This window comes from Onychostruthus taczanowskii, unplaced genomic scaffold (genome assembly GCF_017590055.1).
Source record: "Onychostruthus taczanowskii isolate IOZ18803 unplaced genomic scaffold, ASM1759005v1 scaffold63, whole genome shotgun sequence".
Classification (NCBI taxonomy): domain Eukaryota; kingdom Metazoa; phylum Chordata; class Aves; order Passeriformes; family Passeridae; genus Onychostruthus; species Onychostruthus taczanowskii.
Genome location: NW_024504012.1, coordinates 981,850 through 1,004,711, shown reverse-complemented (window position 1 = coordinate 1,004,711; position 22,862 = coordinate 981,850). Strand labels below are relative to the sequence as shown.

Sequence of the window (22,862 nt, the reverse complement as noted above, 5' to 3'; positions counted from 1 at the left end):
TTCATGAACAGATGACAACTTTCTCTAATCATTAGTCCTAATTATTCACTCCATCTCTCCTATTAATAACATGCAGGCAGCAGATTGACAGTAAACAGCTCCATGCAATTATTTTGCTTAGTGAAGTTCGAAACAGAAGCAGTGCCAGGTATTTCTGATGGGGCACAGATTGCATGGCACATCCCTTCTTACCCACCACGTGGCTATGAAATCGTAGAACCGCATTTCTGGTGTGAATGTCCCCATTTGCAAAAGGAACACGTGCCAAAAAGCTGCTGGTTCCCAGGCTCAAAGGCATTTGTTTGAATATCATTGAACAGTGAACACAAAGAAGGACCAAAGCAAATATATTTTACAGAGCTCAATAAATCACCAACCTCAGCTTTTCAGGAAACATCTTTCTCCAGGTCCACACTGTATCTGCATATTGACAATGAGAGAATTTCCCACCTGAAACTAGGAGTGATTTATTGCAAGGGTACATGCAGAGAGTATCCAACATTTAATTAGCATGATGTCAATTAGCTACATCACATTGGTTTCCTCCATTCATACCATGATCTAAACATAATAAGGTACCTGAGCTGTATTTGCAGCCCTCTGCCTTTCTTTCCTTGTTACCTGGATGAGGATTCTGGACAAGACCACACCATCAGTAAGTTGCTTAAAGCTTAATGGTTTTAAGGGCAATTGAGGTTGTAGTCCTGAGATTTCACCTTTAGCAGGAAATAGAAATAGGAATCTCCTTTATGCACAGAGACCTAAATTTAAAGCCTTAAGGCAAGCAAAAATTGACTGTTCCCAAGCATGCACTCATCCCCTAGAAGCAGCAGCTGCAGCATTAACTCAGGACAAAAATCGCTGCAAGAGGAAATGTATTGACTTCTGATGGGGAGAGCTCCTGTCTTGGTTTTAAATTCACTCAAGATGCAGAGTTTATTCAATTATCAGCTGTCTTTAAACTGGAATGTGGCTTCACTCCAAATATCAGCTGGGCAGGGGAGATGATGACAACCAGGTTAACCCTTTGTTTACCTTTCAGCTAGACTGAGGGTGGGCAGCAGGATGGCACTGAGCAATTTGGCACACATCCACCTTGCATCTCCAAGGTTAAAGCTTTTGACTCAGTCCCTCACACACAGAAAGGGATTTGACACTGGCTATGCCTAGGAGGACAGGTGGGAAAAAAAATCCATGTGGTGTGGTACCCAGTGGGAGGATGCTCTGTTCACAAGCCCCTTTTTGTAAGGAGACCCCATGCAGTACAAAGGACTCTCTGTCCTCAGGGGAGACCCAGAGCTGTAAAAACAAAGAGAGACACCGGGAAAGCGTCTGGTTCATTATTCCCCTTTGAAAACCCCTGAAGCTTTTTAAAGGAAGTCTCTGGCTATGAGGGGGGTGTGGATTAAGACTGAGATTCATTGGAAGAGGCAAAGGGGAGAGCTGGCAAGATTTAAATCCTCCCCAAATGCCTTGGGAAGCATGGAGGGTTTTGGGCTGGCAGCCGGGCCCACATGCCAGCAGATGGGGCTCCTGGGAGAGGTCAGAGCTGCAGCAGTATAGAACACTTTGCTCCTCTAGGATGCATCTGAGAAGCACCACTTCCCTAAAGCAGAGGTTACTTTAATGCCACTGGTTTTATGGGGCTGTAGAGCCATAAACACCTGTGGCTCTGGAGAGCAGCAAGAAGCTGTACAGAAAGCAAGCACCAACCAGTACAGTTTTTTGAGTGCTGCTCAAAGTCTATATTCAGCCATAAATACAAATTCTGCTAGAGCAGGAAGGTTAAACTCTATTTGGGATATTAAAGCCCAGACATGCTGGTTTCTGGGAATCCCTTCTGTGTTACACTGGGTGGTGGTGGAACAGCAGGCCAGAGGCCTTACATACTGAACCCTAACTTGAGCCAACAGAAGCCATGAGAAAGCTGACAGCTCTTAGTGAGAACAGAGTCCTGCAGCAGTGAAAAATAACATGTTTTCCTTGAGAAAAACTCTACGACTGTGGAAAACAACCTGCTTTCCCTGAGAAAGAACTCTAGGACTGTGAAAAACACTAGGCACCTGTATAAACTGTTTCTACACTGTTAGGTAGGAGAATGAAAACAGTATGTCACAAACAACTCTCTCTGCATGTACACACAGGGGGATTGAGTGACCGATCAATACAGAGTAACAACTTGTTACTGATCAATTGGAGATAGACAGGGGATGTTCTTCTAAAACTTTGTATGAAGAGATGTATGAATAAACTGGGATCTTTTTTTTTGCTCCATAAAAAAATGTGTCCTGCATCTTTCTTTAGTGAGACCCACAGTGACACACTGTTCTGAATTGAAGCTCCAGCACCATCCTTGCCTCTTGCTGCTGGCTGGGATGCTCCTGCAGAGCAAGATTTGCTCTCGAGGGAGCCGGGGAGCAGAGCCCTTCCCGGCAGCAGGCAGAGATGGGAAGCTGCATGTGTCCTCTGTGAGAAGGACGGTAAATGGTCTCTTGCCTTTGTCACTACCTCGCAGAGATGACTCTGGGAAGCAGCAGGCTGCTATAACCGGGTACGGAGCATCTTCACTTGGGCTGAGTTTGCCCTCTGATGGCAAGCGCTGGTACTGAGAAGAAGCAGCTCTCAAAACCTTGTCTTCCCTACTCCAGCTATCGCCCGATGCTAAAGCAGCATGTAAGAGTGCTGCTGCCATGAAGGCATCCTCAGCTCCTGGGCTGAAGTCCTTCCCAATGAGGGAAGCTTCTGCTTGGCCATGACAGCCTAAATTGTGCCCTGCCTTACACAGGGCTGGGGGGGCAAAGGCCAACTGAGGCAATGCAGGGATGCTACAGCAGCTCAAAAGGGGTAGCAAGGCCACAGAAAATTTTTTTTATGGACTAGTATAAAAAAGAAGCAGAAAAACAAAGGAAAATAAACTCCTACGAAGACAGGCTGGGAGAACTGGGAGTGTTCAGCCTGAAGAAGACTTCAGAAAGACCCTAGGGTCTAGAGGGTTCCAGGAGAACTGGAGAGGGACTTCGGAAAAGAGCCTGGAGTGGCAGGACAAGGGGGAATGGCTTCACACTGACAAAGGGCAGATTTAAATGGGATATTCGGAAGAAATTCTTCTCTATGAGGATGGTGACACACTAGAACAGGTTGCCCAGAAAAGCTGTGGTTGCCCAGTCCCTGGAAGTGTTCAAGGCCAGGCTGGACGAGGCTTGGAGGAACCTGGGCTAATGAAAGTTGTCCATGCCTATGGCAGGGCATTAGAACTAGGTAATCTTTAAGGTCCCCTTGAGCCCAAGATTCTATGTATTCTGTATTCTAAGATTCTATGATTTTCTCCCAGCCATCTACAGCTTACCACAAACCAAGAGCTGACTCATTTGGGGGGATTCTTGCAGCACTAACCCCTGTCACCTGCCATCAACCCAGCCTAGCAAAGAGACAGCAGGCATTGGAAGCAGCCAAGGAGCTGAGGGCTGCCCCATGCAGGGGCCAAGCCAGGAGCCCAGGGTAACCCCAGCACAGCAGGGCACTCCTCACAAAGGGTCCAGTCTGAGCAAGCAGGGAGGGCAGGATTCTGGTAACAGGGTCCACCAGCTCTCAGACACAGCAGAAGAGTCAGGTCCTAGGCCCATCCAGAGGCAGCAGCAGAGGAGGCAGGACTGGAAACCAGCTACCAACAGCAGAGGCACCAGGTCCCATCCATTGAGAGGGTTAGGTGTCATCACCCTACATCCTAAGGAGGACAGAAGTCCCAGGATTACCTTAAATACAGTGCCTGGGCCAACTGCCAGAGAATGTGTGTGTGGAGGTCCCAGATGAGGCTGCTCAAGGCAAGCAACACTTCTTGTGCCTGCAAGGTCCTGACACCTGGCATGATGCTGCCTCTCTTCTATTTCTCTGTTGAAAGAGAAGAGCTGTGGCTGCCCCAAGCCTGCAAGTGCTCAAGGCCAGATTGGATGGAGCTGGGAGCAACCTGGTCTAGTGGAAGTTGTCCCTGTCCATAAAAAAGGGGACTGGATGGTCATTAAAGTCCCTTCCAACACCAACCATTCTGTGGTTCTATGACTTTTGCTTTCCATAATAATAAAGGAGGGAGCTTTCAGAGATAGCAGCACATGCTCATGTTCAAAGACCCAAATGCACTAATCAGACTAGTTCCATACTGTAAGGGCACATAACTACATCATTGCTATCATATTTTGTGGGAGGGAAATCAGCCTAGACAGAGATAAAATACTAAATCATCTGTATGAAAATGATTCTTATAGTTAGACAAGAAGGTAATTAGGTTGTGGTTGCATTTAGACATGGTGTGTGAGCTGAGTGGGAGTGACAAGAGGGGCTGAGTTTGGCCAGGTTTAGGGGTGTCAATGGGAGCAGGTAAGGAACAGCTGAGCCTTGCTGCTGCACTGCATGAGAAGCAGAGAGCTTGGCAGAGCTTCAGCATCCCAAGACAAACCTGGGGCTGCACAAGCTGAGTCTGGGTCAAGCCTGTGTGTGTCAGAAACCACCTCTATCCACGCTTATACTGAGCAGAGGGTTTAGTTAATATTTGCCTAGAAAACCTACTCCTAATAGGAGGTCAAACACTCTTGGAGCAAAAGGATGTGCCATAAGGGAACCTTCACTCTGCCCCCGGACACATCTGTTACAGTGTGGTGTCTAATAATAAGATGGTGTCATCATTTTTACCTGTGTAAAGGGAATTCCCTAATTTTGAGCAGTGCATCAGGTATTTCTGCTGCTGTAGGTCAGGCTCCTCTGTAGCTTTGCATCAGTGCACACATATTAAAACAGCAGTTCCATGGACATTTCTCTTCAGGTCTCTGTAGAGCCTAGAAACTTTGAAGACAGTATTTCAGTATTACAGAAAAATCACCAAATTATTTTAACCTCATTTTAGTTCAATCAAGTGAAAATTTCTCCTCAGAAGACCAAAATGATGTAATTGTTTGCAGTGCAAAGGTGACACTTCTACCGTATACCTCTTGCTTTTTTTTTTTTTTTGCTTTAAAACAGCTGACCTTTTTAAACACAGAAATAAATTTAAATATTTTATTTTTGCTGATTTTTGGTTTCTGAAAGGGGTTAAACCATTTTTGCTTAAAGTCCCTGTATCAGCTTGAAGCTAGCCTAAGGCTGAGGCATCAAATTTCATCTTGCAAGTGGCAAAGGTGGTGTTATAAAGCATTGGAAAAAATCTTTAAGAACTCTGTATAATCTGAAATAGAGCATATGTCTCTAAGCATCCTCCATCCTAGCACTACTTGCTTTTGCACTACTAAACTAGAAAAGAAATTTAAAAAACAACCAATCAGCTCAGTCCTCCACAGCTCCTGCTCTTCTCATATCCCAAGCAGCCTGAGTTAACCTAAATCGTATATTTTAACAATAAAATAATCTTTTAGAGTCAAGTTTCAGGTGGTGACCAGACACATACCTGAGTTTCTACATGACCTCTGAACTAATTGTATCAAAGCATGTATCAAAGCTGTATCAAAGCACGGTCACTAAGCGCATCATGCCCCCTCCTCAACGCTCCCTGCTGTGGAGGAGATGCCTGCTGTGGGCAGGGAGCACTGAGCTGTGCTCCTTCATCTCCTCCATATCCCCATGTCTCTGTGCCTGGCTGCAGGAATTGAAATTCAGAGATGTGTCCTGGTTTCTCCCAGTAAACTGGGGAAGGAGGCATAAGATGGGTAGGAACTCGGTCTCCTGAATGGCTTTGCTGCAGGTTCACTCCAGAAGTTGCTGACAGCCTAATTTTCAGATTTATGGAGCATTAAGAATTCCCATTGACTCTGTAACCAGGTGATGAATCTGTCTACGCTTCATTTTTCTCATCTATAAAATGGAAGAAATGGCATTTCTATCACCGACTAGCTGAGAGGTTAATGTAATGATTATTAATAAAGTTCCTTAATAACCTCCAAAGAAGCAATTCCCAAGCCAGGGTGGCAGCTCCTAGCAGGGTTTGCTGTGCTTCTGAATGGACTAACGGACCAGTGGAAATTAGGTGGCAGCAGCAGGCTCAGAAACGGAAGTAGAAGCAATTTTCCTAATGAGTCATCAACAATCCAGAGCCTGGAGCCTGGGAGGTGACTGTCACTTCCCCCAGACACACAGCCCATGGATCACTGTGTGGAAGAAATCTCAGTCTCCCTGTAAGATGATCCATGCAGAGTATCCTTAATGATTTCCATGGCTGTGCTGCGACTTGGGACACCATGGCTGCAGCTGCTTGTTGAACAGGTAAATGGAGCTGCAGCTGCAAATGTCACAAACTCAGGGGTTGCATTAAGTAGGGTTTGTGTACCCAAAAGAGCAGAATCTTACAAAGCTATTAAAGGTGATTCATCTATAGACAGTACTTGGCTTCTCCTTCCTTTAATGCCATGGTAGTGTGTCTTCTCTCTTTGCACAGGATCAGAACTGATACTTTGCTGGGACATTGTCAGTGACTGGCTTTAGAAGCTAAAAAATACAGAAAAGAGAGCAGATTCCTCTAGTCAGTCTTACAAAATGTACATCTGTCTGAAATACCAGTTTCTTTGTGTAAAATAACCACTAAGGACTATAGCTGGAGACAGCTTATCCCAAAGAAACTGATTTGTTTTCGGCCTAAGTTTCAGGCCACTTGGGAATAGGTGATGTTTGCTTTCCATGCTTGATTCACACACTTCTGAAGGCAGGCAGACCTATGTCCATTAAGACTAAGTGAGGAAACACAGGCAATCCTCTGAAGCAGGACCTATGAAGAGTGTGCTACATGAGGGTGCAGGTGTCCCCACACCAAGACTTTCCCCTCTGTCCTGAGCCCATCGTGAATTGCGCTGCAGTGCAGGATTCTGGCCTGCAGGCAGTGCAAAGGCACACTGCTGACTGGAGGAGACAGAGAAACCTCTCACAGCTGATCTATCCTGTTTCACTCTTGTACTCTGGCCACTTGATATCTGGACTAAATCAAACTATTTCTTAGAGCTCATCTTGTGCTAACAAGAAGATAACTGACACATCACTGTTCCAGCTGCAGTGAACTTTAAAACTGGAAGACTTTTTCCATGTCCTTTTTCCTGATACAACACAGAGGTATCTTCAGTAAGTGGCATCTAACCTTCCCTTAGGCTGCATACATGGATTGTAGATCTGGTAATGCAAGGTAACCCCAGGAAAGAAGTGTCTCTAGGAGCCAGAGGCTGCTCCCGATGCACCTGGGCAGTGGAAAGAAGATATTCACTCAGAGGATCTCCAAGAGCTCATAATGGTATCCTAAAGCTCAGGAACCAGGGAGAGCTTCCCAAGTGCTGGGAGTCACACTCATTGCCAGGGCTGTGGGTGCAGGGCGTGTTGTGAAGGCCAGTTATGCACAGGCATAAGTGCTCATATATTTGATCTTTAACAGCTTTTGCCTGTGTAATTTTTTCCTCTCTGGAGCAGTCAGTAATGGCAACAGCAAGACTTTTCAAGGATCAGCCAGTATTTCAGTGTGAAGCATGGGGCTGTGCTATTGCCAATACTACTGCTTACGAGTTCTGAAAGTCTATTGTAGGCACTCATCCATAAAGTTTTTTATCCCTCTGGAAGAGAAGGAAATGAGAGTTCCCTTTCTCTTAGCAATAGAAAATAAGATGCACACAGACACTAACAGCCAGGCTGAAAGAAAGCTCTAAATAACAGCAATTCTCTTTTGCTTCCACTGCAAACAAGGGGAATCACCACACTTCAATGACTTTATGGAGCTAGTATTGAGACCTGCCAGGCAGAAAGCAGGGGAACCCAAAGGCTTTTAAAAAATACTCCAAACCCAAAAGAAAACACCAAAAAGAGCCCCCAAAACTATATTTAAAATGTTTTTGACAACAGCAGCAAAGAGTTAAATCATGGGAGTGACTCTAATGGCAGATGTCAGCTTGCAAAGGTGAGACTGCTGACCTGGATCTCACAGGGACTCTAACTTTGAATTTCCTGGCTTGAATTGAATTCCTCAGAGACACTTTGGGTTTTGCTGACTGCTTCAGTGATTTTTCCCAACATGAGGGGCAAACCTACAGATGCAAATACCCAATGGTATTCCAGCACCTCTGAGAGGGGAGGTCAGGAGGAGCACTCCAGAGCTCTACCCCTTCAGCTGCATCTCCAGGGTAAATTCAGAACTGTGTTTTGCCGTGCTGCCTCTGGGACATTTGTCATCCAGCATCCCTGCCAGCCTGCTGCATGCCTGGGAGGTCTCCTGACCAATACTGCCTACCTGAAGCACCTTTTTCTCTCTCTCAGACCAGTTTTACCAGCTCCCAAACTGGTTTTACAGCTCACTCTGCTGTCCCTGCTGGGAGGAGTGCTGCAGTGCTGATCTTTTTGGGCGTTTTCCCACACCTGGGTTTAGGATTACCCTCCTCAGGGAATGCCCTAGTGTTTCACCAGCTGCCTCCTCCACTCTGGACAAGTAAAGCTGACTGCAGACAATACAGTTACTCAATGCAAAGGAGGCAGTATGTTTCCATAGCCTGTTGAAAGAGAAATTAAAGGGAACAGCAGCTATCTCTCCACAGGACTTCTGGCCAAGCCAAGGAGTTGACAAGTGCTGTGTTTCATGAACTTTTCAGTTTGGCCTGCAAAAGGCTGGGTCTGGGGACAACATTTCTCCTAACACCCAAAACATCTTTGGGGCATCCTTTATCAACACTTTACTAATTAACTTGTGTAGAAACTGGTCTGCCCTTGCTCTGTAAAACTCAGGCCTGCTGTTGGGCAACAGGAACCCCACAGGCTGTGGTCCTCACCATTGGGATTCCCACCCACCCAGGCAGCAGAGAGCTGGCACATACCTGGGAAAAACTGTTCACTCATCACCAGACACCTTTCACAGAATCACAGAATCATTTAGGTTGGAAAAGACCTCCAAGATCATCTAGTCCAACCTGTGACTGATCACCACCTTGTCACCCAGACTAGAGCACTGAGTGCCATGTCCAGTCATTTCATGAACAGCTCCAGGGATGGGGACTCCAGCACGTCCCTGGGCAGCCTGTTCTAATGCTTAACAACCTTTTTCATAAAGAAATTCTTCCTGATGTCCAGCCTTAACCTACTCTGACCTGAGGTTGTGGCCATTTCCTATTCTCCTGTCACTTGTTACCTGAGAGCAGAGCCTCATGCCCACCTGGCTACACCCTCCTATCAGGGAGTTTTAGAGTGATAAAGTTCCCCCTGAGCCTCCTTTTCTTCAGCATGAGCCCCCACAGCTCCCTCAGCTGCTCCTCAGAGGACTTGTCCTCCAGCCCCTTTCCCAGCCCTGTTGCCCTTCTCTGGAGCCACTTCAGCCCCTCAAAGTCTTTCTTGCAGTCAGAGGCTCAGAACTAGACAGGGCACTTGAGGTGAGGGTGCTGCAACCTAAGGTCCTCCTCCATAGGCCACTTCTCCTCCAGTCTGTTGCATTGCCTGGGATTCTTGTGACCCAAGTGCAGACTGGGCACTTGTTGAATCTCACACAATTGGCCTTGGTCCATGGATCCATTTCGTTGTGTGGGGCTGCATGGGACAGGATAAAGCTCAGCATGCTTAGAGCTGCCTTTTGGGGCACCTATCTAAGGCAAAGAACCTCCTGTGAGAGACACATCAGCCCCACCCTTCAGAGGATCTCTCTGGGGTGCCGGGGGCTCAGGGAGTGCAGGGAGTGCCTCTGAGTGACAGCCTGGCACATTTCCCTCTGAGGCCTGGCTGCCCTCCCTCCCCTCAGTGTTCTGAGGGAGATCACAGAATCACAGACTCAGTTAGGTTGGAAAGGACCCATGAGGTCACTGAGCCCAACTTATGACTCAAAACCACCTTGTCAACCACACCATGGCACCATGTGCAGTCTTTCCTTAAACACCTCCAAGGACAGTGACTCCACCACCTCCCTGGGCAGCCCATTCCAATACATAATCACCCTTTAGCATGAAAAAATTCCTCCCTGTGTCCAGCCTGAACCTCCCCTGGCACAGTCTGAGATTATGTCCAATCTATCGCTGCTTACCTAGGAGTAGATTCCCACCCTCACCTGGCCACAACCTCTTGTAAGGTAGTCGCAGGGAACAAGAAGGTTCCCCTGAGCCTGCTGAGCCCCCCCAGCTCCCTCGGCCTCTCCTCAACAGACTTGTGCCTCAGGACCGTGCACCAGTAGATGTAGTGTCAGGGTGAGCAGCTGCAGGCGCGGCTGGAAGCTTCTGGCCCACGCTCGAGGCCAGGGCTACAAGAAGAAAACCCCAGCCCCCAGCAGCCCCGGCGGCTGCCGCTCCGTGAGGGGAGCCCGGCCCCGCCCCGCCCCGCCCCGCCCCTCAGAGTGCGGCTCCGCCCCGCGCACGCGCGGCCGCGCTGTCCGCCTGTCAATAAAGCTTGAACAAGCGCCGCGCTGGGGCCGCCGTTTTGGTTTGGTTTTTTTTTATTGTGGGATTTTCTCATTTTTCTTTTTTTTTTTTCCCTCCCCCCCGGCGGGGGCGGCGCGGCCCGGCGGCTCCTCCGCGGCGCCGGGGGGCGGCGGCAGGAAGAGGCCGCTGCTCACCCCGCTCTGCAACGGGCTCATTAACTCCTACGAGGACAAGAGCAACGACTTCGTGTGGTGAGCGCGATATGTCGCGATATGTCGCTGGGGGAAGCCGGGGCGCCGCCATGCCGTCGGGAAGCCTGGCGAGTGTGGAATAGCGGCGGGAGGAGGGAGCAGCCGGCAGCCCCTCCTGGCGCTGGAACGGCTGCTGCCCTCCGGCGATTGTGGCTTTGGGGTTTTCCCTCTTTTGTGCCTCTCTCTGTCAGAAATAGTGTGGCCAGCAGGGCTAGGGAAGTGATTGTCCCTGTGCTGGGCTCTGGGGAGGCCGCACCTCCAGTCCTGTGTCCGGTTCTGGGCCTCTCCGTTCAGGAAGGACATGGAGCTGTTAGAGCGGGTCCAGAAAAGGGCAGCGGAGCTGGGGAAGGGGCTGGAGCACCGGGACCAGCTGGGAGGGGAGATGGGTAGCCTAGGGAGGAGAAGCGGCTGGGGGGGGACGGACTTTATCACTTTTTAGAACTTTGTGACGGGATGTTGCAGCCAGGTGGGGATCAGACTCTCTTCTCTGATAGCCTACAACAGGACAAGCGGACACAGCCTTAAGCTGCGCCAGGGGAGGTTTAGGTTGGATGTTAGGAAGAATTTCTTTTTCGAAGGCTTGATTATATATTGAAATGGGCTGCCCAGGGAGGTGGTGGAGTCATTGTCCCTGGAGCTATTCAGAGAATACCTGGACATAGCATTCTGCTAGTTGACACCACTAGTTGGCATGGTGGTGTGGGGTTATAGGTTGGACTTGATGATCCCAGAGGTCTTCCCCAACCTAACTGATTATCTGATTTTGTCTGGTTTTGGCCCTGTGTAGCAGCATTGCCTCCATGCTCTCTATTTTTAAGCAAAATCAGGTTATTCCTGTCAGGTTCATCCTTGAGTGCACCCAAGTTGTTGGAAAGGCCCTGCAGCAGGAGATGTTTCCTCACAGCGTTCTGACATCCAGCAGCTGCCTTGTTTTCCTGGACAATGTGACCTCGAGTGCTCTGGAGCCCTCTCATCTTGGGAAGAGGATTCAGCAAAGGATTAAGTGCCCCTGTGGATGGGACTCCAAGGAGCCTCATGATAGCTCCAGCAAAGCTGGCTTGGTTTGCTTGTGTTGCTGGGAAAGATTGTCGAGTTTGAAACAGCAATAAGTTTTGTGTCAGGCAGGCACCTAAGGCCAGATTAGTAGGGGATTTCTACTGTGATGGTTTAAACATTTTTCAGATGTTGTGTTCTAGCATCCAGCCGTCCAGCTGTAGCTCATGGCTGGAAATCACCTTTCAATGTAATTGGCAAACTAAGGCCCGTGGTTTGAGAACTGTTGGTAATTTGCAGTTTTGAAGAGAACCTGTTGCTGGTGGGTTTCAAACCTTCCAACATAAGAAGTAGGTTTGATTTTTGTAGCTGGCTGGATGTGCTAAAATGTGAGAACAGGAAGTAAAGTTAGGTCCTTAAAGAGAAAAGCAAACAGGGAAGAGGTAGTGGGAGAAAGATAAAGTTGTAGGAAAGTCATGTGTGGAAAGGAAATATTAAAAAAAAAAAAAAAGATTATAAGTGGGCCACAGCTTCCACGATGATTTTGACGGCTCTAACATAAGCTCTGACTTACAGGTGAGGATTGGATGTGAGGCATCTCCCAGAGGACAGGTATTGTCTCAAAACCCTCTAGGCTTAACTTTACAGCTTGTAAAGTGTTTAGCAGAGTTGTTAGGAAATACCTTTGCTATTGAAGTGAAAACCTGAAGCTAGTGGCAGAAAAAACAGTAAGTAATTCTTCTTAGGAATAAGTAATAGTTAGAAATTACTGCTTATTACTGTAGTTAGTAGTTTGCTCAGTAGCAGAATGGGAATGAGAGGACTGTGGTCATCAGCTGATACCCTGCTCTGGTTCTAGGCCATGTTGGGTGGATTTAAGAGCTCTTGGTGTGAGCTGGATTGCTCACAGGTTTTCTGGTGTTAGGGTATGAACACAGTTACAAGTGCCCATTCTCCTCTGTTCTCTCTTCTCTTGCACTCTGGCAGTAGAGTTCTGCCAGCATGGCTCCCTGCCCTTTCCAGTCAGCTCTTATTTCCTATTTTGTTGTCTGCTGTAAAAATGAGGGGTTTGGAAAGGAAATTACACCCATAACCAATTTGTAGGCTTGATGTATTTTTAGATGGTTCAGAAGGATGAGGTTCTTGCTTTTTTTCTGCAGGTAAGTACTGTGCATGCTTCAAGGAGAACCTGTAATTAGCTGTTTTCTCCTCATTGAGAAGCACTACTGACTGAACAAGTGAGAGGAAAGAAATCAGCCCAGTAGTACTCAGGGCAAAGTGTCTTTTCTTAGTATTTACAAGAGCCACATTGAGCACACTGAAGTGCGGGTCAGAAGCTTTAAAAGCAGACAATGATTATAGTTAACTTGGGTTTTTCACTGCTCTATATTTCTGTGGGTTAACGGGCTTGTTCTTACTTATTCTAGCTTTAAATAACAGTATCCATCTTTTTTTATTTGAGTTAGCAATACAGTTATGTAGAAATAAACCAAACTGGGCAGCTCTGGAGTTTTGAGCAATGTCCAAGAAGGCAGGTGTGTGTTTGTTTAAATAATTGATTGAAACAAGCTTTACGTATCTCAATGTGAGAAACAGAAGTTTCCCCCATGCCCTTTTTGCCTCTGTAAGGATAATTCAAGGTGCTGCCAGCTGCAGAGAGCACTTGATAATTTTTCTGAACATGAGCTGTGAGTTGCTTTTAGCCACAGCTGTAAACTCAGTAGTAGATTATGCCTGTACTAGGTGGAAGGTGGGAAAGTGTAAAGAAGTTTGGGTGAGTTCTGAGCATCAAGGTGCAAGTGCAAATACCCTCAGTAATGTTAATATGTGAGACCTCCCTGCCTGTCTTCTGAAAGCACTGTCTCAAGTGAGGCAGAGGCTCTAGAGTAAACATTGTCATGTATTGCTGCTTTGGGTTGTGAAATGTTTAACAAGTGTATGCTCAGGAGTTTGCAAATGTCTCCTGTTTGTGGTGTGTGTCACCTGGAAATGTGCAGCTCCAGTCAGGACTGCAGGTAGGTCTGACTTAGTGGACAACTTTATTATAAAAGGGAAAACTTTGTTTCTCTTAGTGCAGGCTGCAGAATATAAAGGTATTTTTGTGCTGCTTCTGTAGCCAGGTGTCTTTCCACTTGCCTGGAGTGTGTCTGAAAGGGACTTCTCTATTCAGGTGATTTTCTGCTGCTCAGCAATGTAATTGCTTAGTTTTCCCAGGCCTTGTATTAGCCCTTCCAATTAGTGGTTGAGTAAACCTATTTAAAACCAGTTACTATCTGCTTGATTCCCTGGATGGAGTGGCTCTTAGCTGTCTCTTCAGTGGCTGCTTCATACCAGTCCTTGTTTCTGAGCTCTGGCACAAATCATGTGTGGAAGAGGGGGTGTTGTGTGCTCATCTGGAGTTCAGCACCCAGTTCCACAGCTCAGCTGTGGAAAGGGCTGTATGCCACCTGGACTTGCAGGTTCATGGATTTTCAAAACCAGTTCTTTCCTCAGCTGGTTACCTGTTAATCCAGGCATGGGCTGAGTGTGGTTGTTCCCATTTTTGTGGTCTGGAAAGCAATTTTAGTAAGGAATATTGCAAATTTGCCCTGAAGTCACAAACTAAAAACACAAAAAGCTGTTTGCATACCATATACAAGGAGTCTTACTACCTGTTGTTATATTAGAGCTTCACAGTGAGTAGATAGTAGCAGCAGTGATCTTTAACCAGGCCACCTTCCATGGGAAAGACAGACCCTGCAGCAAGTCCTGGTCTCTGATTAGACCAGATACGAGATGAGTAGGAGGGAGGCACTATAATAAATCTTGTTTGCTGTTGAAGTGTGTTTAAATATCATAGTGACCACTTCAGCTAGGTGTTTGTGTAGCAGTAGGGTGACATTAGCACTCTTGAGAGGTGCCTGGAAAACAACTGGTAAAACTTAGAGCCATGAACTTGATTAAAGTGGATGTTTAAAATGTTTGAGGTCTGCCCTGCAGAGAAAGAATGGTAAACCTTTGCAGTGCTGGATGAAAAAAATAATGTTTATTAGATACTGATGTCTTATTTCCCAGAGATCAGAGACATTTTTGGCTTGCTGAAGTTATTTGCATCCTTTTAACCTGACTGCTGCTTAAGACAAGTAGAGAATAAGCCAGCTCATGCACAGAAGCCTTGATTTCACCATACTTCTGCTTCCCTGTTGCAGTGTACACTGCAAACTGTAATATGTCGCAAGTCCCCATCGCTCCTCTTCTTTCTTAACTTTCCCTTTGTGTTAGGTTAGCTTCAAACAGCTGTTGTGTAGCAACTTTCACATGTTGCAGTCAGCTAGGCTTCAGTATGTATTAAAATATATCAATCTTGTTTCCACTTGTAAATCAGGGAGCATTTCAGGGGAAACAGTTCTTAACGAAAACTTCAGTACCTTTAGTGATGTCCCTGGTACTGAGTAGCTCTGTTTGTTGGCTCAGATTGCTTTTTCTCAACTATTTTGGCTCTGTCACTTCTCCAGTCAAACTGGTATGAAGGAGTAGTTTGGGAACAGTGATCTCGTGTGCCTGGCATGTTAGGAGGTAATCTTCCTATTTTAGCTCTAATTTGTGATGTTCTTCTGCAGACAGAGGAACACTACAGCCTTGTTGATTGCTGCAGAGCATTAGGTGCATCACCTCTGGCCCTGTGGGAAATAGCAGTTTCTAGCATGGCAGAGCATATACCTCAGTTATACAGTGAAGAAGAAGGTGATGAAGTTCAACTGTTCATCACCATTGCCAGTGGGGAGAAACTACCCTTAGAGACTCATCTAACCCTAAGTCTTAGACTTCTCTTTTAAAGTCCAGCTAACAGAATTCAGAGATGCCTTATCTCCTGCTAATAATCAGCCTGTGCTGGCTGAGTTTGCTTGTGATTTATTCTGACTAAACAGTGCCTTGAAACTAAATAACTTGAAAAATGTGACTTGGACTCCTGAAGTTGGTGCTGCTCAAGACAAGTGTAGAAAAAGGTCTGTCAGGTTGGAAGAGGGACAGGTGTATATTAATAATCTTGAGCCCTCTTTTGAGATGGCTCAGTTGGTTCAGAGAGTAGCATTCTGGTTTGATTTGTTTGCCTTTCCGTTGTGTTTGTACAGGTGATTTGGTGGCATATTTAGGACAACCTGGCTTGTATGTTAGGCTGGACAAACCTTTCATGATAGCTGTGTTTTCCAGTATGGTGTTTCAGAGCAGGGGTTTGCATTAGCAGGGGCCACAGCTTCACCTCTATGTATTAAAAAGTATTTAGGAGGTGTTTCCTCTCTCCTGTTTTTTGTCAAGATTTGTTTTCTAATGGGGTAACAACTATACGTATATAGGGTATATGTTAGTATACTCTCAAATAGATTACAGAATGGGGGAATGCCTTTTGTGGAGATACTCCCCTCCCCTGCTCAGACAAACGCTGCTTTTTTCAATCTGATCTGGGTTTTGGATGCAAAAAAGATTCCTGCTTTGCAGAAGTTGTTAACAGTTTATTAACAGCTCCTTCGGTGAGAACTTTCTTGTTGGCAGAAGGTGGGAGGAGGCTGTTTCTGAAGAAAACAAGTGCTGGTGAAAGCCTCTTGGAATTAAGATTGGTGTGGACTTGAGGGAGTCAGAGGAGAGCATTTGGATCTCTGTAAGGCATTGAAAATGAGCTGAAGCCTGTGACCCAGCTGCTCCATGTGTTATGTGCAGAACTGTGATGTTGCTGCCCGTGGTATCTTGCTGGATAGCTGGTCAAGACCTGGGGATCAGTATGTATGTGGCAGCAAATCCCACCAGTTATCAGGGAGAGCAGCCACAGGAGTCACTGGAAGTACAATGGATGCAGCTTTCCTCTTCTTTCATTTGTGTTTCATTTTCCTTTCGAACATGTCACAGACAGAGGAGCCAGATTTCTTCCACTGCCTGTTTCACTGGATTTCTGTCTCTTGTTGTGCTCAGGTTCCTGTGGAGCACTGCTTGCTTGCACATCCTTCTCTTCAGGTCCCTGCTTGGTTCTCGGCGATCCCTCACAGAGAGCTGGCTGTGCTCTGGTCACTAACTGGTTACTCCACCTGTCCCATCTTTGTTTGTATCACCTGCTTTGTATTGGTTTCATCTTGCTCTCCTTCAGCCTCAACCCTGGCAGTGCTCTGCAGGCACACCCCCTCGTTTGCACCTTCTCCACCCATTTATTAGTCCTTGTTCTCATTACATCATTGCTATTGCTGATCTGCTCTGTCTCTTTTTGCCGCTTTTAAAAATTATAGATAGCTATTGGCTGAAAAAAAAGGAGATACTAGTTTTGGTATCATTTATAAATCGATGGAAGGTTCTTCTGTAGCCTTGCTTGTTGAAGATTCTCTGGCTTTGTTTGGTCTGCAGGTGTTAAAAGCTTAAGGGTGAACACTTACTGGTTTCTAATTGTAGCAAACTGCAGTATCATTCAGAGTTCAAAGAACTGTGGATTGCCCTTTTGCTCTTTATACTGCTTGGTTGCTCTTGCACTAGTAGGTCCTTTCATTTTACATATAGGAGATTATTACCTAAGTATAATTAGGTAGTTGCTTTGAGTTATTAATACTTTTCATATTTCAGCATAAAAAAGACATTTTTCTGATTTTTGTTTTGCTTTGTTTTCAGCCCCATCTGTTTTGATATGATTGAAGAAGCCTACATGACGAAATGTGGACACAGCTTCTGGTAATACTTGGTTGCTTGTAGTGCATAAAATGTCCATCTCTTACAGCATGTGCACACAGGGGTTGCTGTGATACCCTTTCATTCTGAGTTTGTTTCTTTTCTGTCTTCTGTCCCTACACTGAAGGAGGTAGAAATAAATTTTTAAAAGATGGGTACCTGTTAAATTCAAAAGAAAAAAATCCAAGTGTCTATAAGACATAGTTCTGTGCTACCATATTTCCTCTGTAAAGAAATAGAATGTTCATGAACTGCTGGTAACACCCACTATGCAGAGTCAGAACAGTTTGTTAATTTACCTCTATTGGCATCACTCCTATAGAGGTGCTGAGAGCAATGCTGGCAGCTCCTCCTTGCCTCTGTGCAAGACTCTGCACAGTTTGAAGTGGCTTGTACATTGGATATTGCAATTATTTTAAACCTTGTAAGACAGGATATGCTTCAGGCTTTCCTGTTGTATTGAATTGCCCTGGTCCCACTTACTTTTCAGTGTCTTATCTCTGGCTGATGAGGAGCAAATGTTTCATGGAGGAGTGCAAGAACCCTCTAGCATTTCTGGAACCACTTGCTACTTCTCGTCCCCTCTAGAAATTGGTATAAATGTTGAACCATGATGTCCTACCGTGTCCTGTCTATGTTATACTCTTATGGTGTCTGCTAATTAGAAATAAACCTTGTAAGAAGTAATAATATAGTAGTATAAAGTACTTTCTCAAGCAGCAGATTCTGATAACTTTCAGAGGAGTTTTGATTTGTAACAGGTAAGGTAGCAGCCGATTTTGTGCCCTCTGTGGTAACACTTTATCCCTGTGACCTCTAACTTTTTAGAGGGCCAAGATGAGAAACACTGAAGTACCTTTATTTAGAAGGAGTGGAGCAATGTTACCATCTGGTGTCTCTATCAGGAGCTGACATCAAGCAGGCTCTTAGTGAGATGCTTAAACCTGATGCTAAAGTGCATCTTCTCCTTCCTCTCTCCCTCAGTTCAAGAGTGAGCACCTCTGAATTCACTGGTAGTGAGAAAAGCAGCTGTGGGGGGAAATATGAGAAGTTGGTGAAGGTGTTTCCTCTGCTCAATTACCTAAAATGCTTTTAATGTTAATTGCTAAGTATTCAGCTAATCTAGAAGAGTTGCTTCTGAGTAATTCAATCTGTCTGCTACCTCTACCTGTGGAAGTGGTGGGGAGCGTGAATTTGAGATGGTATTGTGGCTGGAGTATCCACATTGCAGTAATCCTCAGGGAAATAAGACTGAAATACTTGACTAAATTTTGTAATCCTTGCCAGAAAGCTTTGCTTTCTGCTGTAGCACACTCTGAGTTCAAACACTGGAACATTTTGACTCCACTGTAGGTTCTTGGCAGCACAGCTGTTAGCTGGCAACACAAACAATGCACCTTGTCTAAGACTGATATTATTTACCTTGTGCTTCTGTTTTGTTCCTTCATGTGGGCTCACTTGTTTTGTTTCTTGTTTTTTGTTTTTGAACAGCTATAAATGTATTCACCAGAGCCTGGAGGACAATAACAGATGTCCCAAATGCAACTATGTTGTGGACAATATAGATCATCTTTATCCCAACTTCTTAGGTGAGCTTTAGGCTTGCTTGCATGAGAAACATCTTAGTTGTTAAGGAAGGCAGGCACTTGTAAATTTGTCCTGTAAATTACAGTCTTCTGGATGTTGAAAATAAAATCCAAATATCAGCCCCTTGGTTGTCATTTTTATTTAAAAAAGGTTAGTACTATAAATTGTTAATACTGCACTGCCTCCAGCAGTTCTATGTGCTTAGTGACAGTAGTGAGATTAACTTGCTGCTCTTTCCATGCTGTGAAAAGCAAAGCTGTTTTTCTTATGGTTAGAGATGTGAATCTCTTTACTTTTATTTTCTTGCACTCTTGTCTGCCTAGTAATAAAGAACATGCCCTGTTTACAAAGCTTGGACACTGAAAGGGTGGAGGCTGTATTAGATACTGTGCTATTTTGGCTGCAGTGGTGAGGCCCACGTGATGGATGTAGGTGTAAATTAGATACAGAGAAAATATTCATACATATACCTATATGCAATCCTAATTGTCTCTTAAAGAGGGAGTACATGTTGCTAGGTGGAAATACAGTTTAAAACTTAGTTTTGTGGAGAAAAGATTAAAGGAAACACATTGCAGTGTGAAATACCAAATTAGAGCAAATCTTGATTTCATGTGCTGACATACCCATTTAATAATAAATGTCTGAAAAACCACAGTAGCCAAGGAATGCTTCAGAAATGGGCATCCTGATTTAGACCTAATAATGTTGTGCTGGACATGGTGCTGAGGCAGGTCTTGGAGTACATGTTGGGCCAAAGAGTGTTTCCATACCTCTGTGTCCAGGGATTTGAGGTATGCGTTGGAGGGGGAAGAGCGTGTGTGTGTATGTGTGCAAAGGGTTGAAGGGTTGGTGTAAAATTAAATTATAGCAAAAGTATGTATTTAGAAATGCGCATGATAATTCAAAGGAAAAGTTGTTCTATTCAGCTGTGCTTAATTTTTGGCCTGTAATAGAACATTACCTGATTTATCTCCCTCATACTCTTCTGTGATATACTTTTGCCTTGGAGTTTAAAAACTTTCTCAAGGAACCACGGGTGTTTAGGAAAAGGAACTGAATCAATTTGGAGAATGTGTAGGCTTTGTATTGATGACTTTAAAAAAAATCTTTATATATGTTACCAAAAACTACCAAGGAATAAAATGGTAAGGGAAAAAAGTGGAGACATTTGTTCTAATTACTGATAAACATCTTACTGTAGAATTAATAACTAAAGTAAATATATTGAGGTAGAATCTTATATACTGGTTTGGTGAACTTTAAATCCATCTCTTTGACATCTTATTTATATTTTTTAGTTAATGAATTAATTCTTAAACAGAAGCAAAGATCTGAGGAGAAAAGACTCAAACTGGACCATTCAGTGAGTAGCACCGTATGTTCCAACTTTTTTACTTTATATATATTTAATGATTCTGTACAGCATTTATAATTACATGACTTAACTGACAAGAGATTGTACTGTTGAGCTGATGCTTTAACTTGCTTTAAGAGGGAATAATACCAATATCAGTGGCAGTACATCCCTTCTACCTTAACTCCTGTTCTTCCTGCCAGCAATATGTGCAGAGAGAAGCTGTGTTAGCATAGGCAAGTGTCCTTTGATGTATTGCATATAACCTGGGATACTGCCCGTGGAATTACACTTGTTCAAAGGTAATAATTTTCATTGAGTGTTGGAAATTACAGCTACAATGAGAGCAGTGAATGATTAGAAGTGCCACGGGCTTGTCTGATCACATGTGAGAAGCTGTGTTCCATCAACTGGAGGAATGCTGTGACCAACCACAAGAGGGAGAAAGATACATTTGGAGTCTGGTGTTCTGGTTCAGATGCCACATAAAACTGCCTGGGTATCTTCTGGATTTGCTTCATGTTACAGAATCAGAGCAGGATCTGTGTCCTCAGTTCATCAGCACCTGTGGATGCTCTGGTGCATTAAGATCAAAAAAAATATATGGCATGAGCCAAACTTGCATGTTTGACCTGCTATGTCTGACATCCTTGTCTTTTGTAATTCATAAATAAGATTGCAAAATAATATTAAAAACCACGGAGCACCTGTTTTTAAAAGCTTATATTAAAATGGTATTAATTTAAGGGCTGTGTTGCAGAAGCTGGTGCTGTCAGTATTTGAAAAGAGCATTCTTTAAAGATTCATTGGTTTACTCACAGTAAGTTTTTATATTCATTATAAAATATGCATATAGCATGTTTAATATAAAATATGCATAAACCAGATCTGGTTTGAAGTGCACACAACTGACCTGAAGGCATATACAGTAGCTTCTTGGAAGTTGGTTTTACCCTTTAAAAGCTCTGCTTGTAGAAGCACCTATTTATGATAACTTCAATAAGTGGACAATCTGCCACGTCTTCATGCTCAAAACAGTGGTGTGTCTACCTTTTGGAAGCAAATAAAAATTATACAGCTATAAAAAGAGTAAGGTTGCTCCTGTGCACCTTCTTTAATGTGCCTTGTTACTTTTGGTATTAAGGGAAGTCATCCAAGGCACATTGCAGCCAATGCAATAGTCATGGTCTCATTAAGAAGTCATGTTAAAGCATGTTTGAACATTTGAGTAGTTTAGCTGTAGTACAATTAACTAGTGCATATAGTCATGGTCTCATTAAGAAGTCATGTTAAAGCATGTTTGAACATTTGAGTAGTCAGCTGTAGTACAATTAACTAGTCTGTTAAAATTTGCCTCAAATCCTGTTCTCTTCCTTAAAAATCATGGGGTTTTTCCCAGTTACTGCAGATTGAAATTGAGTTTTTGGCCTGAGTAGTTTCCATGGGTTCTGTTGAGCACTGTTTGAAAAGTTGTGCATTCTGTATGGGTGCTACATATTTTATTTTTCTTAATGTACTTAATACAAAAAGGCTACAGCCCTTGAGAGAATATCTGATTTAGACTGGATGGTATTTCTAGTTCTTGCCAATTTAAATAAATTGATTTAGTGTCGTAGCTTTTTTAGGACAGGATTTTTTAATCCAGCTTTGTTTCTTAGATGTTCTTTAGACCTCTCAGCTGTTCCTGTTGGTTCTGAAGCTTTTTGATGTAAAGCTGCTAGCATTAACTTATTATTCTAATTTTCCTGTGGCTAAAGATACCTTTTTTTTTTTTGCTTTTTTTGTTGATAAGAGGAGAAAAGAGCCTTTGGGGAGGAATGGGCTGTATAGTAGTATTTTGGTCCTCTGAGGAGTCCCCCACAGCTCCAAGCAGTTTAAATGAGATCAACCTGATGAGCTCCATCTTCTTCCCAGCTTACACATTTCCCTTGCACTTAGGAGGAGAAATATGAAAGGTGACAGTAGAAAAAATAAGCTGATAGTACCCTCTTTGATTTGAGTTTAGCATGAGGGTTTTACCTATTATTTGATCTTAAAAAAAATTAAAAGTTATTGGTGCATTACAGTATTTCAGATGTAATCCAACTAAGCTTGGATAAATGTGGAGGGTTTTTTTTTTCTCTCCAAAGAAACATGGTCTCAGAAGCTGGGGCATAAATCAGATAAAATTGTTGCTGTGAAATAATCTTTTCCCTGCAGCAGCAGCAAATATGCTTTCATGAAGCACAAATATATTCCAAATAAGATAAGAAGTTCCACAGTAGGTCAGAGGAGCCGTATCCTGCACACATGGCAGAATTGGGAATCTGGATACATGAAAACTGGGTTGCAATTTTACAAAGAGATGAAATATCACTGTGTTGCTTTTAATAGCTTTTGTTGGATGGCTTATGTAGCCCTGGATGGCTTGGACTCACCATCTCTTCCACATCTCTTGTTCTCTTTTTAGAATGGCCACAGGTGGCAGATAATTCAAGATTTGTTGGGAACTGATCAAGACAATCTTGACTTAGCCAATGTCAACCTGATGCTGGAGCTGCTGGTGCAAAAGAAGAAGCAGTTGGAAGCAGTAAGAAGTTTCTCTTATTTAAAAGATCCCTGTGTATTTAGAAGTTTTTTTCTTTTGATACCTTTTCCTGGAAGCAAGATTCTGTT

The 22,862-nt window shown here is 44.2% G+C and overlaps 1 protein-coding gene across 2 annotated transcripts in view; it reads left to right on the top strand.

The window, feature by feature from the left end:
- Positions 1 to 10,464: 10,464 nt before the first annotated feature.
- The window catches only part of COP1 (COP1 E3 ubiquitin ligase), a 123,330-nt gene continuing 110,932 nt past the window's right edge, over positions 10,465 to 22,862 (top strand). Inside the window, exons 1-5 of one of the 2 annotated variants that reach the window (XM_041420182.1) lie at positions 10,465 to 10,588; positions 17,207 to 17,266; positions 18,755 to 18,852; positions 20,152 to 20,216; positions 22,657 to 22,776. In XM_041420182.1, the coding sequence (XP_041276116.1) occupies positions 17,223 to 17,266; positions 18,755 to 18,852; positions 20,152 to 20,216; positions 22,657 to 22,776 (327 nt within the window). In that variant the 5' untranslated portion in view covers positions 10,465 to 10,588; positions 17,207 to 17,222. Of the gene's footprint in view, positions 10,589 to 17,206; positions 17,267 to 18,754; positions 18,853 to 20,151; positions 20,229 to 22,656; positions 22,777 to 22,862 lie in introns of both variants that reach the window. The other variant, XM_041420181.1, reaches the window with a different exon arrangement.